Source organism: Planococcus citri, chromosome 1, assembly GCF_950023065.1.
Source record: "Planococcus citri chromosome 1, ihPlaCitr1.1, whole genome shotgun sequence".
In the NCBI taxonomy this organism is placed as follows: Eukaryota; Metazoa; Arthropoda; class Insecta; order Hemiptera; family Pseudococcidae; genus Planococcus; species Planococcus citri.
Genome location: NC_088677.1, coordinates 26,598,577 through 26,617,298, shown reverse-complemented (window position 1 = coordinate 26,617,298; position 18,722 = coordinate 26,598,577). Strand labels below are relative to the sequence as shown.

The 18,722-nt window shown below is 34.4% G+C and overlaps 1 protein-coding gene across 3 annotated transcripts in view; it reads right to left on the bottom strand.

Annotated features, from left to right (window-relative positions):
• nmo (serine/threonine-protein kinase nemo) overlaps positions 1 to 18,722 on the bottom strand; it is a 46,633-nt gene that overhangs the window by 24,084 nt on the left and 3,827 nt on the right. For all 3 annotated transcript variants that reach the window (XM_065370848.1, XM_065370846.1, XM_065370849.1), the window contains exons 2-3: positions 12,176 to 12,305; positions 3,817 to 3,872 (exon numbers count right to left, since the gene is read on the bottom strand). In XM_065370848.1, coding sequence (XP_065226920.1) covers positions 3,817 to 3,872; positions 12,176 to 12,305 — 186 coding nt within the window. The remainder of the gene's footprint in view (positions 1 to 3,816; positions 3,873 to 12,175; positions 12,306 to 18,722) is intronic.

Here is an 18,722-nt window from a genome sequence, read left to right as displayed (position 1 = left end):
AGTGGTAGTGTTCAAACTCTGGTAAAAAAAAACCGTGGTAGTGACAGACACGATTTAAATCAGTGGTAGTGATAGACATCATTTAAATCAGTGGTAGTGTTCAAACTCAGGTAAAAAAACCAGTGGTACCGACAGACCATTTTAAATCAGTGGTATTGTTCAAACACAAGTAAACTAGTGGTAGTGACAGACACAAGTAAAAACCAGTGGTAGTGATAGACATCATTTAAATCAGTAGGTGTGTGTTCAAACTCAGGTAAAAAACCCAGTGGTAGCGACAGACGCCATTTAAATCAGTGGTAGTGTTCAAACACAGGTAAAAACCAGAGGTAGTGACAGACACAATTTGAATCAGTGGTAGTGTTCAAACACAAGTAAAAACCAGTAGTAGAGACTCACATCATTTAAGTCAGTGGGTGTGTGTTCAAACTCGAGTAAAAAACCAGTGGTAGTGATAGACACCTTTTTAAATCAGTGGCAGTGTTCAAACCCAAGTAAAAAACCAGTGGTAGAGACAGCTGACAGACGCCATTTAAATCAGTGGTAGTGTTCAAACACAGGTAAAAACCAGTGGTAGTGACAGACACAATTTAAATCAGTGGTAGTATTCAAACTCAAGCAAAAAACCAGTGGTAGTGACAGACACAATTTAAATCAGTGGTAGTATTCAAACACAAGTAAAAACCAGTAGTAGAGACTCACATCATTTAAATCAGTGGGTGTGTGTTCAAACTCGAGTAAAAAACCAGTGGTAGTGATAGACACCATTTTAAATCAGTGGCAGTGTTCAAACCCAAGTAAAAATCCAGTGGTTGTGACAGACACTATTTAAATCAGTGGTAGTATTCAAATTCAAGCAAAAAACCAGTGGTAGTGACTGACACAATTTAAATCAGTGTTAGTGTTCAAACACAAGTAAAAACCAGTAGTAGAGACTCACATCATTTAAATCAGTGGCAGTGTTCAAAGTTCAAACCCAAGTAAAAAACCAGTGGTAGTGACAGACACCATTTAAATCAGTGGTAGTGTTCAAACTTTTTACCTATGTGATTCCAACATGTTTTCAACATTTTATTTTCAATAATTTCTTCAATTTGTGTTAAATTTTGTTGAATTTTGTCATTTTCTCCAACTTTTGAAGATCAGTCAGTTCTATTAACTGAACAAAATGCCCTTTTCTATTCAAATAAAAAGTGATAAAATTTTCATGTAAGTCAAGAAGATACAAACATTCAGTTTCATTCCATTACTTAACCGAATTTTTCTACATGTTATTCGCAATTCTAGTAAGTGAAACTTACTGTACAATGAAATTTTTCTTAAATTCCACAAAAAAGAATACCTATTAATTGAAAAATTTTAAATTAGATATAAACATTTTTTTAAAAATCAACAAAAGCTGGTGTTTGTTTTTTTTTGTACATTGTTCGTTTTTTAGAATAATTCCCTAGTATACTACGTGTTTTTATTTTTAGAAATTGATTTTGAGCTAATTTTAATAATTTCTCGGTGTTTTAATTACATCATCTGCTTCCTGATTAAAAATGGGAAATGCATTTAAATTCATAATTATTTTTATCAAATATCCCAATTACTGAAAAACTTGGGAAAAAATTGATAATTAACTCGTAGATAAGAAACTTTACATCATTAGTAACTTGTAAGTACATAATACCTACAATCTATCTATCTATGTACGTATAGATAAGCTAAATGTTTCTTTTCTTCTTTTTTTTTTTGAAAACCTTCCCAATCTACTAAAAATTTCACACTCAATACATCATGCTTTCTTTCATTCAACGTTATCTACAAAAAATAGAGTAAATTACCCGATATTCCATCAAAACCATCCGATACAATTGAGTAGGAATTTCTTAAAAAAGAAAAAAAAAACCATCGAACCGTACTAATTCCTTCCCACACATATCATTTGTATTCACGCCATCGTACCCATCTTACACAACAAAACGTAAAAATAAAATAAAAGAAAAAAATACTGGATAGGACTTTTTTTTTCAATAAACCAAAATTTCCAAGGGTCGGTGTAGGTAGTATTAATTCGACTCAATGCATCGTAGTAATAGTACTATACTATGGGTATACGACGTATTCAAGAGACGAGAAAAACTCCAACACCTGTACACACATAATATAATGTAATTTCAAAAGAAAGATATCAGCAGGTAAAGAGACCAGAGAAAAGAATAAGAATAGGGCGAAGGATACCGTATGTATGTACATGTAATATGTAGTATAACCTTTTAGACATTTCAACTTGTAAACCGGTTTGGTAAATCAACACAAAAGAATAAGAACTACGCCTTCGCATATATCACATCTTTCCAGTCTCATCTACAACTTTATGAGAGACGAGCACACAAACAAACAATTTCGACCCAACAACCATCGTAGCAGCTCGCTTGACTCGCCGAATAATTCCAATACTTGTAATTGACCCCGAAAAAAAATCAACCTTTTTCCATTCTAGATCGGATAAAAAAAATCCCCTGGAAACACCTCGCATCTGTCCAAAAAAACAACTCCGGAATTACGCGTCCGGTGCGGCGCGGCGAGTAGGTAATTCTCTCTCATTTTTGAGAATGCTTATGAAGCGTCACTTTCGAGGGGAGGATTGCGCGAAGTTCAAAATCGATTTTCCATTAACGATATGCCGGGGACTCTTTGTAGTATTCACCGGAAAAAAGGGACGGGTATATTCGCGATAACGAACGTTTATTCCCCTTTCGAGAGTACCAGAGACAGAGAGAGAGATATACACAGATATTCCTCGAAAAGGAAATGAACAACGCGAGAATATACAAGTAAGTACGTACGTAAAAGTACCTATACAATATTGAAGAAAAAATTTCGTTCCAAGCTCGAAATCTTACTTCATCTTATAGAAACAAAAAAAAATACCAACATTGGACGATTTTTCCAAATTCAACGACCCTTATTCGCTCCAACTACCTCGATCGGTTACCTATTCATAAATACGTAATATGCCAGATCGACTGTACAGCTAGTAGGTAAAGTACACACTGCTAAGTAGAACAGAAAACACGATACAGTAATTTTATCGTATTTTACCATCGATATGGGCGCATACAGCAACGACCAAAACAACTCGTCGCAGTCTTTCCAATCTTTTTCCTCGATCGATTATCGAGCGTAAATTATACACATTACCAAGTACATACTCTTTTTTCCCAACAAATAAATGAATGAGGATGAAGAAAAAAAATCGAAGTAATGATTCACCATTCTATTGACATCGTCAATGCCGGCGCGGCGTGTCGGAGTGTGTATGTGTAATGCACGCGTACATTACATACATTTATGTATATGAAATTCACATCGTGTGCAGACGACCGAATCCTCTATACTATACTACATATCGTATTATTAGGGGGAGGGGAAAAACTCAACAACCCCTAACGCGTTGACCAGCAGCTGCATCAATTCAACCAAGCCATTCACCTCCGACCTCCGCCTGATTTTCATTTTCAAACCGACAGAGATCATCGAACTTTACGACGACGAATTTTTTCACCTCTTGGCGTAGCGAGCAGAAGGGGGGCGGTGTGTTTCAAAACAAATTTTATTTCGTCGCCACCACCGCCGCCGTCGCGACTTGCTCGTATAGAATTTTTTCATTTTTTACGTAATGTCTACTTCACTCTGCTGTGCGATATCGGGCGCAGCATGGCGTAGTGGGGGGTATCGTTCGATGATGAATTCACGCGACGAATAATACATAATAATTATTATATAAGACGAAATAGGTACGAGAATAAAATAAAAATAAAAGGATACATTTCGTGGAAAAAGTCTAGATGCGGGGGTTGCAGTATATCCAAAGCTGAGAGTACCTATAAATAAGAACAAAAAAAAACACATACGCAATGTTATAAATGTATAAACACACATGCACACGTAAAAATATAAATTACTATCGCCGAAAAAAAAAGAAGAGCGAATGCAGTAAATATTACGCGAGTACATAATTCAATTATTTAACATTATTTTTAGATATTTTCAACGAGGGGGTAAAGCGCGCACGTGGTTCGTTATTCCAGTACATAGAGAAGTACGTAGCTTAGTAGGTAGAAAGATATAGATAGGTAGGTATTTGAAAAATACATTACATACGCGGATTGTCCGCATCTGTATGATATGTAGTATATGGTAATTCCTATAACGCGACCCGAGGGCGTAAGTGGAAAAAATATTAGGACATAAGGGGAAGTTCGAGCTAAAAATAAAGGAAAGGCTCAAAGGCTATCGCATGTTTCGCATAATTTTCTACATTTTTTTTTTTACCTTTATCACGCTGCTGTCGCGGTACCTACTACCTATACATATTACATAAGCAATAGGCACCTAGCCGGTATAGCCACCTACAGTAATTTTCCATTATACATCACAGAACGTTTCCATAATACTTCATTTTTTTTATCGAATTTTTGTTAGTTTTTCAATACATTATTGACTCTAAAAAAAATATCAAATTTCTAACGATTTTAATCTGAAGAGAAAATGCCTCCTCAAGTTGTTTCAGTTGAAAAAAATTAATCCAAAAATGAATCAAAAAATATTGCAGATTGATTTCCGAAAAAATTCATTAGCCTTAGGTAGAGAAATAAAAAAACTGATGAATCAACGAAAACGAATTTTTTGAACTGAAAAACAGGCCGGAACAACAAATCATTTTTGAAGTTTCACCCCCCTTCTCCACCATTTATTAGAGACTGTATCAACATTAGCATAGAAACGTTCCGAAACTTTTTCATTCAATTTTTTCTTCAATTACAAATTTTAGTCGCCATCCTCATTCGTTTGATAACTTGACTCGAAAACATTGAACTGAAATAGAAAAAATTCAACTTTGAGAACCCCTGAAATGTCAAAGATCGCTGGGTGCGGGTAGTTGCGGGTTGATAATAGAAAAGTGGTCCGATGTGAGATATTCGAGATCACAACCCTCCCCGTACCCCTTTTCCTTCTGGACTGATTGATAGGCCAGAACAGATGCGCAATTTTCACAGCTTTGAGGATCCCTGAATCAGTTTTTTAATTCGATCTTTAAAATGTGATGGTGGTTTTGGGATCGAGAATGGACCTCTTTTGTATAATAAAAATGAAAAATATCGATACGAGCGTTTTTCAAAAAGGCCATTATTTGGGATGCTGTAATACAGGAGTTGAAATTAAGCTAAAGAGGCTTTATGCTACAAGGGAACCAACATCGCTGGGAGGGGGGAGGGCACCAAGAACCATGCCTTCTTGAAAAGGGGAATTTATTCGGAAGAATTCTCTCAAAAAATAGGAAATTTTCAGAGAAAAATTTTACAAATTTTTAAATTTAAAATTTATTCAAACTACGAGAGTATGTGATTAAAATGACCAAAAGTTGAGGAATTGCCTAAAAATTTGAGTAAAATTTTGCATACACCGCTTGGATTATTAGAGTTATCATCAAAAATCAATCAAATATTCTCAATATCGAATAATAATTTCTCAAAAATACAAAAAGTGTAAAAAAATATGTTAAATTGACCGTCCTGTTTTTGAAAATTGTCATAAATTGATGTCAAAAATTATTATAATTGGGTAAAGTTTTGAGAAAATTGTTTGAAAATTTATTCAATTCGTAGAAATAGTTGAAATCAATTAAAAACTGACAAAACGTAGCAAAAATTTAACAAAATATCGCAAAAATGCTACACTATTCCTGTTACAAAAAAGTTAGAGAAGAAACACGATCAATTTGAGGGGGAAAAAAATAAAGAAAAATCAGTTTCGTTTCGAGACTGACTTAATCAGCGATTGTCGACGGTAGGTACAATTTTGGTCACATTGGAAAACAATACATTGTAAAATGTTATAAAGTCATTTTTGAAAGTTTGGTACAGCAATAAATTTATTGATTTTTACAAAATTACCGATAATTTGCCGAAAATTACAAGTGTTTTACCAAAAGTTACAAAAAATTACATGTTGTGCACCGAAATTACCAGTAATTTACCAAAAATTACCAGTAATTTACCAAAAAACACCAGTAATTTACCAAAAATTACCAGTAATTTACCAAAAAATTACCATTAGTTTACCAAAAATTACCAGTAATTATATTTATTAAAAATTACCGATAAATTACCGAAAATTACGGGCAAATTACCGAAAATTACGAGTAAATTACCAAGAATTGTCAAAAATTACCGGTAATTCACCGTAAATTTCCAGTAATTTACCTAAAAATACCTCTTAGTAGTTTTACAAACATTACCAGTATTCCATCAAAAAAATTAAAAGTTGAACAAAAAGATACTCAATAGGAACTTAGTAAGTTAGGAAATGATTTTTGAAAGTTTGACATCATTTTTAACTTTTTGATTTTTTTTCATTTTTTTTTTGGGGGGGGGGGGGGTGTTTATAATTGCAGGATTATTACACCCGTGGATAGAAGGGTTTATTTGGGTCTATTTGGAGAGATAGTCTTGTTTGCTGTAATTTAGGACAGGTGACTAGTAAATGTTGGATGGATGTAGGTTCATTTTCACAGAATTGACAGGGGGGTTTTGGAATTTTTTGATAGAGATGGTTGTGTGTGATTTTAGAGTGACCTATTCTTAGATGGGTTATAATTATTTCTTCTCTTCTGTTTAGGTGATCATGGTTCTTCCAGGGGTAGATTGTTTTTTTGTGTTGAAAAAAAAACAGACTTGATATTGTTTCACAGTCTATTTTAATGTAAGTGAGTAGAAATTTTTAAAAACTTGTCATTTTCTAAAAAGTTTTTAGAAGTTTTAAAAGAAGCCAAGAATTTGTTGGCATTCTTTTCAAGTTCTTGAAAGTAAAACAAAACCAAATATTGTAAAATCAGATAAACACTGTAAGTGTAAAAATATGTATGGAGAATTGATCACATTTTTCAAGTTTTAAACGCTTTTATTTATTTTATTTGAAATTACACTCATTATAATTATGACGAAATCAACATTCCCCTCCACGCTTTTCAAAAGTCAGTATCAAGCGAATATAAGGGTTGAAAATCAATTCAAACTTTAAAAACATAAGACATCAGTCGACTGATTGGATTTCTGTCATTGCTAAAAACAATTTTACCAGAAAACACGAAGAAAAATATCGATATTAAGAAACAAACTGGTCAATTTTTCGATTATTTTTCAAATAACTCAATTGAAAAAATATCGATGAGATCGAAATTGTGGTACAGGTACCTTACCTACAACCTATCTACTTATTTTCTATAAATCATTTTTTTTTCAAACTGGGAAAATGTCGACACTTCTAGCATCGAATTTGGATATTTCTTTCGCGAACTCGAATTCGTCAGTTTTGAACCCTGATTAAATTTCTTACTTACGTTCGTTTTGAATAAAAATATAGGTACTTATGTAATCTACCAGGACTAATTTATCGATTTGCGATTCCTTTTCCAAACCACTGAACAAAAACCATCAATGATTCCATTTTACAAGGGACCCCCCCCCAATTACCTCGATAAATCAACTTCAAACAGATCAGTTTTCCCGAACAAAAAATTTTACAAAAAAATTCATAGGCTGCTGAAAACCAAGCCACACTTATCCACACTTCGAAGGTGTTTTGACTTTGCCCTCCAACATTCGACATTCTTACGGTCAATTACTAATCCAACGAAAATTTCACATCCGTTCCGTTCCAGGTTTCACTTTTCATTCGAAATAGTATAAATATAATAATTTTTCATTTTCCGTTTCGAAAGCACAAAAATCGAAACGTTGCGTCTTCTTGCGTCCGGCGATGGCGGTGGTGGCGGCCGCGGCTGCGGCCGTTCGTGTCCCAATTACTGTTACTCGCGCGATAAGAACCATTACCGTCATGGTCGCGTCTATATCTATGGTACTTCTCGATCAAAGCATTTCCCATTAACCGATAATAATCGATGACTTGCACTTCGAAATACACAAGAGAGAAGGTCTCTAATGGTTTCGTTTTACAACAAAAATTGCAAACGTCGCGTCGCCGTTTCATTTCGCCTTCGAGAAAAAAAACGATGACGACGACGACGACGACGACGATGAAGAGGACAATTGTATTGCAAACAAATGCTCGTCTTCGACTTCGTCCAATATACTCGTACCTACTATTGACAAGACCCCGGAATCAAGGATCGTATACGTGATTGGCTGAATAAATCTTCGCATTAGTACTCGTATCATATTTTGCAAGTGAGCCACCGGTGGCATCAACATGGTCGAGATTAATACGAAAATTACGCGATAAAATTAAACAAAAAGAAAGGGAAACATTATTAAAAATAGCAACCACCTTCGCTTTCACGTATGTCGACCGCGAGTGAATTAACAAAGGCTTGATGATAACTTATTGACGTAACTTTAGCTGATTTTTTCTCTCTTTTTTCGTACCCGTACTCGTATTTCGTATCGCAAGAAATTTCCCTATTTGCGAATATTTATTCGACGTCGATGAATTGGTGCTTTTTTTTCAACATTTTCATAAAGAGGCACGTTTTTCGAAATTCCAGAATTGATTTTTTTCCTACCTATACTTAATAATTTTTTAGAAACGAGTATTCTCGTTTAAAATGAAAAGAGTCTATTACGCACGAGCAAAGTTGCAAAATTTTCGAGAATAATTTTTTTTCTTGAAGGAAGGGGAACGAGAGAGGAGATAAATGTTGGTGTATTTGAAACACGAGTCTCGAATTTGATAGCCAACAACTTTCAGAGAGTTGGAAACTTTCAGATTATTTTTCAAGAGAGCTTTTTTTGGAGAGGGATTTTAGCCTCAGTTAATAAGCACTAAACAGGATGATGGAGAAAAAGTCAAGGTCATATTGCATCAACAAAATTGACACACACTAAAGGTGTTTCGTTTAAAAATTATGTCTCCTTTGAAATTTTTCCATTTACAAAATATCAAAGAACCCAATTCTATCGTAACACGATGAAGCATACCGGATAGAAAATGAAGATGAAAACATGGTCTTCTTAATGGTGCCAACCTCATTGGATATAGTGAAACAGTGTAGTAGTAGAATAAGTACACCGTACACCTATTTAGACAACATCGACGACAATTCGAGTCTCGCTTTTGTGAAAAGTAGGTATTTCATTATTTTACACACAATAAACGTATATATTTCATTTTATCTGATAAAAATACAGATACGCGAGCCAGAGCCATTGCCATTAAAAGAGCAATTTTTCCTCTTCATTTCCAGAACGACGCATTAATGGGTTACGATTAATTTTTTATTTCGATTAAAAACGTATATAAAAACACATTAAGAATTTTCCACGCAGTCTCAGTCAGTCCGTTTCTACGTACAATAATAATGAACGTGGACTGTGGAGCGTCTAGAATTTTCATTACAATATATTCTTCCTGTACTTTGAAGATTTCACGAAAATTAGGAATTTTTAACGAGTTAAATTGCTCCGGAATATAATGTACATTCACCAGATTTCTTTAGGATTTTCGACACTTTTTCATGTAAGAGGATGAGAAGGGAGAGGGAAGGAACTCTTAAGCTTCGATTCGTCAAAAATACAAAGAAAAATTTTTTCAAAAAAAAACTCGACTGTAACATCAAAACTAACTGAAAGTACGAAACCACAAAACGAGATTAATTTTTTATTTATCAAAAACCAAGGGATTGAATAAGGGCGTTATGATTATAAGGACCTTTTTCAAAATCATAAAAAAAGGTCCGAGAATTTTGACCAAATTCAGTATAGAAGGCCATAATTTTGAGTTGAAAATCACCCAGAAAAATTTTCAGTTTCAAAGATGTCCCTTGAGAGGAGAAATGCATCCTCAAACAAGCCCTGGAATAAATTACACAATTTCAAAAGAGATAGTATTTGAGATTGAGCGTCGAGCTAGACCATTTCCGTCAAATTCCAAGATCACTTTAGAAGTTTTACTGAGCAGTTCACAATAATTGGCAAATCGCTAATTTTCGAGTGAATTTGTGTTTTGAAAATTACTCTGGGGTGCTCATTGAGGACCTCGACCGTGTCTGGCTATTTCCAAAGTTATAAAATACTAATGGTAATGTTAATTTTTAGTCCTTCTACAGCAACATAAAATTCCAGTACCGAATGCCCAAAAAATAATGCTCTCGAGGAGAGCGCATTTTCGAAAAAATCGTGTTTTTTCACTCGTGTCGCCACTTAACCTGTTCATTCGTGTTTTGAAAATTTTTCTTCTAGAATATTTCGCATTAATCATGCCAAAACATCGAAAGGTAAAAATTTCTGAAACTGGGGAAATATTTTGGAATTTTGGATCATTATTGGCAATTTCAAAAATTCAAGAACCTATCCGAAAACTTATGAAATTTTTTCGATCTTTCGAAATTTTCAATAATGACTAAAAAATTGGCACCATTGCGTTCCAAAATAATTCCCCAGTTGCAGGAATCGTACATTTCGATGTTTTGGCTTAATCAATGCACAAAATATTGGAGAAGAATAAAATTTTTAAAATTTGAATTTATCCAAAAACAAGCGATTTGCAAATGTCAACAGCTCAGTAAAACCCTTGAAGTCCCAAAACTGGTTGGGTAGCGAGCGACAGGAGTGAAAATATCACAATTTTTCCAAAAAATCTCCCCTCTTTGAAAGTCCATTTTTTTCTCCTCCGGGGGCACCTTCGAAGCTGAAATGTTTTCTGAGTAATGTTCAACTCAAAATGAAGATCTCCACCGAATGGGGTCAAAATCTGCTAATTTGGGGGGGGGGATCCATTCCTACATAAAGAAATGTCTCCAAATGAATTAAGTATACCTTCCAGTAGGCGTTTGAGTTCATATTACTAACAAGTTTGAGAACCCCTGCTTTTCAAAAGCGCAAATAGTTGATAGCCCTTTCGATCTTGTTTGGTTTCGTTGTAATCTCAGGGGGGGGGGGGGTCAGTTCAAGTGGTTTTTTGGTGAGATTTAAGAAGTCTCTACTGTTTGAAATTGGAGAAGAATTTCCAAAGAAGTTCTTCAAGTGATCTTATAAGCACAAAATTGTTTTAAGAAATGTATTCAATAATTATAAGTAAGTATAATTTTTTCATAATTTCGGCGGTCCCTAAATTTTCAAATCGAAACAAAATCCCTTATAGTCGAATTTCGATCACTTTTCGATAACCCCCTCTCCCTTCTGTCGAAAATGATTTCCGACTTTCACTTTTTACAGACGTAGACTTTGAGAAAAATTATTTGAACATGTATCTAACGTTTTTTTTTTAAATCACTACTTTTTCACTCTCTTTTTTCAACCAAATTTTCAGAAAGCTCTCCACTCAACCCTCCTCCTCTCCCTCCCTACACGCAAAAAAATTAACTAAGTCAAATTTTTCACAGAAAAACTTTCAAAAAAATTGAAATTGGAAAAAAATTGGCATACGAAGTATTTTTTAATTTCAATCAAAATTATTTAGAAAAAAAAACGAAGTTGCAAATTTTACCAAAAATACACCTTTTTTCAATGATTTGAAGGTTTTTGTTGTACGTTTGAATTTTTTCATTTTTTCACTACCTTTTTGACTAAATTCACTATCCGTTAGATACCCTGTTGAAGCTGGCCGAAGAGTGAAAGATGGAAACTGGGACTAAATACTCAATAACTGTTCAAAATTTTAAGAAATAAAATTGACAAAACTAATGTCTCAAGACAAGTTGATATAAAAAATAACTCTCTTTACTGTAAAATTCCTAAAAACGTCGAGAAAAAAATCGCCAACGGAAACGTTATAAAAACCAGTAAATTATGGTCACGGTTGGCAGCCCTAAAAAAATTTCAATTACATAATACATTGTTTGTATAATATGTATACCCTCAGCTAGCAACATTATCGAATAAAATTGATTATAATACATTTAACATTACACTTTCTAACTTTCATACTTCTTTATTTACTCTTATTGATAGAGTATTAAAACGTTATTCCCACGAAACACCCTGTATACCTTTACCTAACCTAATACTCAGCTACCTGAATTACTTTTTATACCTGCACCATCATCAACACACTATCGATGTACTGGAATATAAGGGAAAAACCACGAACGCGAAGAAGGTACTACAAGTATTAGGTATAATAAATTCATAAAAGAAATCAAAATACGAGCGGTATTCTTTGTACTTACATTTTCGTGTTTGAAAAAACAAAGCATTTTTAATTCTCTAAAAACTCTTTTCGAAGAAACCAGCGATTGGAACACATTAGGTAACTTCTTTAACGCCACACGTCGACCATCTCTAGGATCCGTAACAGCCCTGCGAACACAAGAGGGAGTAAAATCGTCATTTTTCATCGATAAAAGTGTAAGTAGTAAGTACCATTATCATTATTCATAAAAATAAACTACAAATGTGAGAACCTGTTTCGTTCGATGTTTTGCACACTGCTCTAGCATATTATTTTGCCATTTCCTTCCGTACAGACAAATTACAAATTATGCACAGATCTAGTACAGGTAGGTAGATAGGTAGGTGAATTCGCTTCAACATATGTACCTACCTACTCGTAGATGGGTTATTTTATTATTATCCTACACTATGTACTATATTCATCCTATTAAGTACAGCTCACTTTCCTCTACATATAATCCTTTTGCTACGTAAACTGACGCGATCAATAACATATTTTCTTCTCTACATTCGGCTTAACCGGCTCTTAAACTTTTACCGACGTGGATCAAAGTTCAGCGACGCGCGGCCGGGCCGTCTTTGCCCACGGGGAAAGGGTACCACACAGAAAACGTTAACTTTACCCTTAGCGAAGTCTCACCCCGATGACATGCAATTTGGCCGACGTCGTCGTCGTTGTCGTTGTCGTTACCACCTCCACTGCCATCGTCACCTACCCTATACGCATAGAGCTTCGGGTCAAACTACGTTATCCGCTTCTTAAATTTCTGCAGACGAAAAAATTTTACAACTCGAATTTCAACATCAAATCGACCCGCATACATACACACACTTACTCGTATATACTCTTCGTCGTCGTCATCGTCGTGTTTAATTACTCGCTCGCTGCCTTATACTGTAGTAGCTTCGTCGAGTCAGCTCGTTCGTCGTCGTCGTCATCATCATCATCATCATCGCCGCCATCGTCATCGGTATCTCAGCTACACCGTGACGACGTTAGACTACCGTTAAGGTCTAATTAACCGCAAATAGCGAAGTGGCGAGAAAAAAAGATACGCCAATGTTGGTCGTCGCAAGAACAAAGTCATTTTTCAATTATCGTCGTCGTCGGAGGCGATGGCGTTTCCATCGTAGCGAAAATACCTCTCGCTCGAGCCATTTTAATCGTGTTACGAAACAAAACTGACGAATTGCTCGCTGGTGAGGATCTGCAGTTCGCGATATACGAACGTACTCTTGTAACGGCGTGAAACGACAACGATAAAAGAAGAGAAATTGAAATTTTTATATACTTATCTTACGCACTTTTGACCGAATTTTTTCTCGCAGACTTTTACGAGAATCGTCATTTCAATGTGGTCGATACAACGTGAGATCTTCCACAGAGGGATATGTATTTACCTAAGCTAACAGGAAAGCTTTCCGTAAGTGTCTCCTTCGAACGGAATATCACAAATTTTACTCAAATAATGGCTTTGGGTAGTATAAGGCCCTTTTTTCGATTCACACCTGATCCTTTACGATGGAAATATTTTCTTCAAAAATTTTCTTGACTTGCTCTACGCACAAACCGTCACTTTGATCAAACATACAAGTCGAAGACTCTTTTCTAAAAATGTACGTAAATTTCAAAAATGATCAACCGCAAATTTGTAGATTTTTCATAGGTTTGTACTTCATTTTGAAATTCGATCGATTTCTGCCTTCCGGTCTTGGGCAAATGAAGAAGCTCTCAACTTTTAAGCTTTAAACTGCCCCTTGTTGATCCAAAAAAAAAAAAAAAAATACTGAGGGTATATCAAATAAAATCTACAAATTAAAATGCAGGACTAAATTATTGTAGCAATTTTACGACAGAACCTGCTAATCCCCCCCCCCCGGTCGTCAACTCGAAAAAATAAATACACTATTGCACTCTCAAGATTTGGAAGTGTTTTTAGATGCCCTTCATGATACGGTCTTAGAGTATAACAAAATCTGAAAACTAAAAAGAAGGACCTTTTAGGACATTTTCAAATGTACTGATATCCCCTCTCCTTCATTTTCACAAAATCGCCAAAAAAAAATTCAAAAGAAACAAAAAAAATAATCAAGAAAATACATTAAACAATGGAGATAATCAATTGGTTTTCATTAACAAAATATTTAATTTTTGTCCATTATATTTAATTCTTTTGACGTTTAAAAAAATGAAAAATTCTGAAAAATTGAGTTTTCATTGTCCCTTCAATTATGATTAAATGACAAAATTATTTGAAAATTCGGAAAAAGGGAGGATCTTCGGGCAAAAAGACAAACGTTTCTTGAAATTCTGGATCAGCAGGACTGTTTGACACCCACCCTGGATCACTACATTCGGAAGTGGATTCCTCAAGTTATTTCTCTGAATAATAGAACACTGTTTTTAAATATCATTATTAGTTCACTAAACTGACTTTTTTCAGATCTTCGTCAGCATCAAATCCGAGTTTTTTTCAATTAGAAAAATAAATTAAGGGGAAAATTACTCATTTTCAGCAACAGATGCAGGATTTTTCAGTCGAATGCAAGATATGTTCAGAATTTTTCATTTCAATTTTCAGTTCTATTTTGTCTTACTACATACAAGTGTCCAGAAAACAGACCTGTTGACAAGATTTTTATTTCAACAAAAGCACCTTTGGGGGGGGGGACTTGAAATTTACAAAAAAATTGAATTTTGAGGTAAGAAGAAATTGAGTGGAAGATTTCAAAGTTTGATTCAAAAAAGCAATTTAGGCAAAAACACAACTTTTCCAACATTTCACAGTATATTTTTAATGTTTTTCGGGTCAAAAATGCTACTAAATTTCTACTATTTAATTACAAATTTTATTTCAAAATGAGGGGGGGGGGGCTCAGCGCTCTTTGGTCATTTTGGCCAAAAAAGCAGGATAAAAGCACGATGATCGAACACACAAGCAAAAATTAAGGAGAAGAGTGTAAGCAGAGTTCAGAAACAGCCAAGTTTCAGTTGGCGAGGATTGAACTTTACACAGATCTAATCTTGACATTTTTTGAGGAGCTCTCAAGTCCACTCGTAGCTAAAAAAGTAAGTTTTTTTCATAAAAAGTTCAACAATGCAGTGATAAAACTTTCAGAAAAACTTCATTCGAGAATCTGTAAAGATTACAATTTTTTCACCTTGGATTTTTTTTGTTGAAAAAAGCACAACTTTTTCTACTACCTTTTTTCAATAAAATTTTCAGAAAGCTCTTCACTCGATCTCCCCTGGCCCCCTCCATGCACAAAAATAAATTAACAAAGTCAAATTTTGCAAAAAAATTAGAATTGAAAGAAAATTTGTAAGCATACAAAGAATTTTCTAAATTTCAACCAACATTATTTTTAATAAAAAATGAACGCGTTAATGAATTTTTTCATTTTTTCGCTTGAAGAGTTGGACTAAAAACTAAATTTAAAATTTTCACTTTCCTACATTTCAGAACAACATGAAAAAGTCTTGAGTTATTTTTTTTTTTGAAAAAAGAGGAAGGGTCCAAAATAACAACGCAAAATTGAAGAAACCTCTCATCTTATTCCTCTTTAATTTTATTATGGAGAATTTGATGGTGAAGTTATCACCAGAATATCCCTATGACACATGGAAATAGATTCGACGGTCTGGCGACTTCTTGGTGACAGATTCACCAAAAACTACGACTTTTGGAGAGAGGTAGATAATGCCCTCTCTTTCTGATGACTTATTCCACCGATTCCACCACAGAAAAGCTCCTCCCAAAAAGAGAACTTTAGTTTCTATCTCACAAACGTCCCAAAATACGGAAAAAAATCCCAACACACTCGTACTTATCAATAAAACTCGACTATCAATCTTTCCACGACATAAGAATTCATGATTTCACTACATCCAAATCTTACCCCTGAAACGTTTCAAAATTTCAAAAACAATCGATGAAAATTATCCGTACCTACCTACCCTGCAGCCCGTAGCGTTTTGAAACCATAGTCGGTTGCCATAAACCGAACATGGCCGAATTGGGTAGTACAACAAGCAAAGTAAAAGCGTAAACAATCCTACCATCTCACAAAGGCAACCTTTAAAAACGTCAACGCCACCGCCAAAGCCGTCCTGTAACCGTTCCCTCTTTTCGTAGAGCTTCGCTGTTCGGTGTCGGTGTACAGCCTTTAAACACGACGAAAATGAGATGAGATTAAAAATCCACCATCTCGAGCGCGGTACATGCAGTATGCACCATCAGTATAGGGGTGAAAGTAAAGAGGAGGTTCTTCTGAACGGTAAAAAACAACATCTGCTTTTCGTTTCCAAAGCACCCAATGGGTTAGTTACTACGTACAAGTGAGACTACCTACGCATAATATTGTTTTTTCAATACACTCTTCTTCCCAAGTATAGTCTGGTGCGACCGAAATCGAACCTTTGATGTTGGAATACCTACCTCGCTCTCGTCGTCGCGTCTCTTTGGAAGTTTCTAAATCCACCCCCTTCCTCCCTTCATCGCGAATAAATTATATCCCGAGGCAAAATAGTTGTCATTTTTTCACCAGAGGAGAAAAATTCAATTTTTGGCAAGACGTCTTCTGGGCTTCAAAAAAAATTCAAATATCCCCCCCCCCCTTCCAAAAAAAGCGATTTCATCTCCAACCCTTTTTCTCGATTTTTCAAACGGTCCTTTGAAATAAAAATGACGTTACTCTTGATTCACTAAACTATGCTTTTTCATAGTTTTCTCAGCATCAAATCGGAATTTTAAGTCAAGTGTATGAACAATAAATTAAGGAAAAAATGAATTTTCCATGAATTTTTTTTGGAGCCATTTCATACATTTTTTTGAAAAAAAACACAAATCAACTGTTAAACAATACCTCTAAAATTGGGAAACTTTTGTCGTATGTAGCGAAATGTCCTTCTTTGGTAACAAGACAACAAGACTAATACGAAGACGATCTCAATTTCATTTCTGGAAATATTAATCAAGCATATCAAGATCTGTGATTTCCATTCGGATCAGTAAAAAAAAAAAAAAAAAAAAACCCGCAACCAAGGAGTCTAACGAGCAGGACCACAACATTATGCAAAAGTAAAACTTTTGGCAGGTACTTTTCTTTCTTTAGATGATTCAATTTGGAGAAGAGGAAATATTGGGTTAAGCTTCATTTCAGAAAAAAAGTTCATATCGAAATTTTCTCATCTCAATGAAAATTAGAGACAATGGAAAAATCGAAATTCTGAAAGAAAATGGCATTTATTAGACAAAAATGGGAACACACAAGACTTTGTTTTCGACTGTTTTGACAAATCGAAATGTAAATGGGGGGGGGGGCAAAATTCATCTTTTTTTAGAAAGAACTTGAAACAATGAAAAAAAATCAAAATTGTCCAAAAAGAAGAGAAAAAAATGGAGAATTTCAAAATTAGATTTAAAAAAATGAAAAACAAGACTTTTTGTGAAATTCTTGCGAATTTGAATGCTACGAATAGAGTAAGAGGAAGGGGTAACAATTTTCCTACTTTTCGAGAAAAGTACAACAAAGGAAAAAAAATCAAGATTGTCAGGAGAATTTCAAAATGCTATTGAAAAAAAAACATGAAAAGCAGGACCTTTTTTTCAGCAATAGAGAAGGGAAATGGGAAAAATAAACAAAAAAAAAATAATAAAAATGTGAAAGAAGAAAAGCACTGAGTACTTTTTTTGCTATGTTGGCAAAGAAGCAAAATTTTTGACGGAAAATTTTTTCAGGGTGTCTACCGGAATTTTCTGATCGAAAATCACTACCTTTTCACTACCTTTCAAAAAAAAAAAATCACTGCCGTCCAAAATATTTTCAAGTCCCCCCCCCACGGCAGGAAAGATTTTTCATTTTTTTTGTTTGAATTTTGTAATTTTTTATATTGGAGTAAGTACCACGTTTTCATCAAAGAAGGATTTTTTTAGCAGAGATTTTTCAGGGTGTCTAGTCCAACAAAATTTCAAAATAAGAAAGCAGGACTTTGGCAGGACATTTTTTAAACACCTGGGATTTTTCAACAGGGGAGGGAGTGGACGAAGCAGAATTTTACACCACAATTTCTCGCTTTTCCAATGTCTTCAAACATCCCAAATTTTTTCAAGCAAGCTGATGTCGAGAATATAATTTTGTCATTTCAATTTTTGATTTCATTTTCACCTTAAAGGTTCTTGTTACTGTAATAAAATGGGGCGAATAAAGAACTTTTTTCAAAATAAAAACTTAAAAAAATTAATGGAAAAATGTTCGAAAAAGCTATCGAAAATTAATATTTTGAGGGGTATAAAAATGCTGTTTTCTTGGGTAATGAATGAAGAAGTTTATTATTTTTGCTTCAAAATTTTAAAACTTGAATGATTATTTAAAAAAAAAAATTAAACATGAAAAAAAAACAAACGAGCCCGAGTGAAGCGAGGCCAAGAAAGCTTTCAAAAATTCATGTTTCAAGAAGTAAAAAAAAAAGGTTTTTTTATGGAGGTAAGGGAGTATTTTTCTGAATGAAACTTCGAACATTTCTTGAATTTAAACAATAAG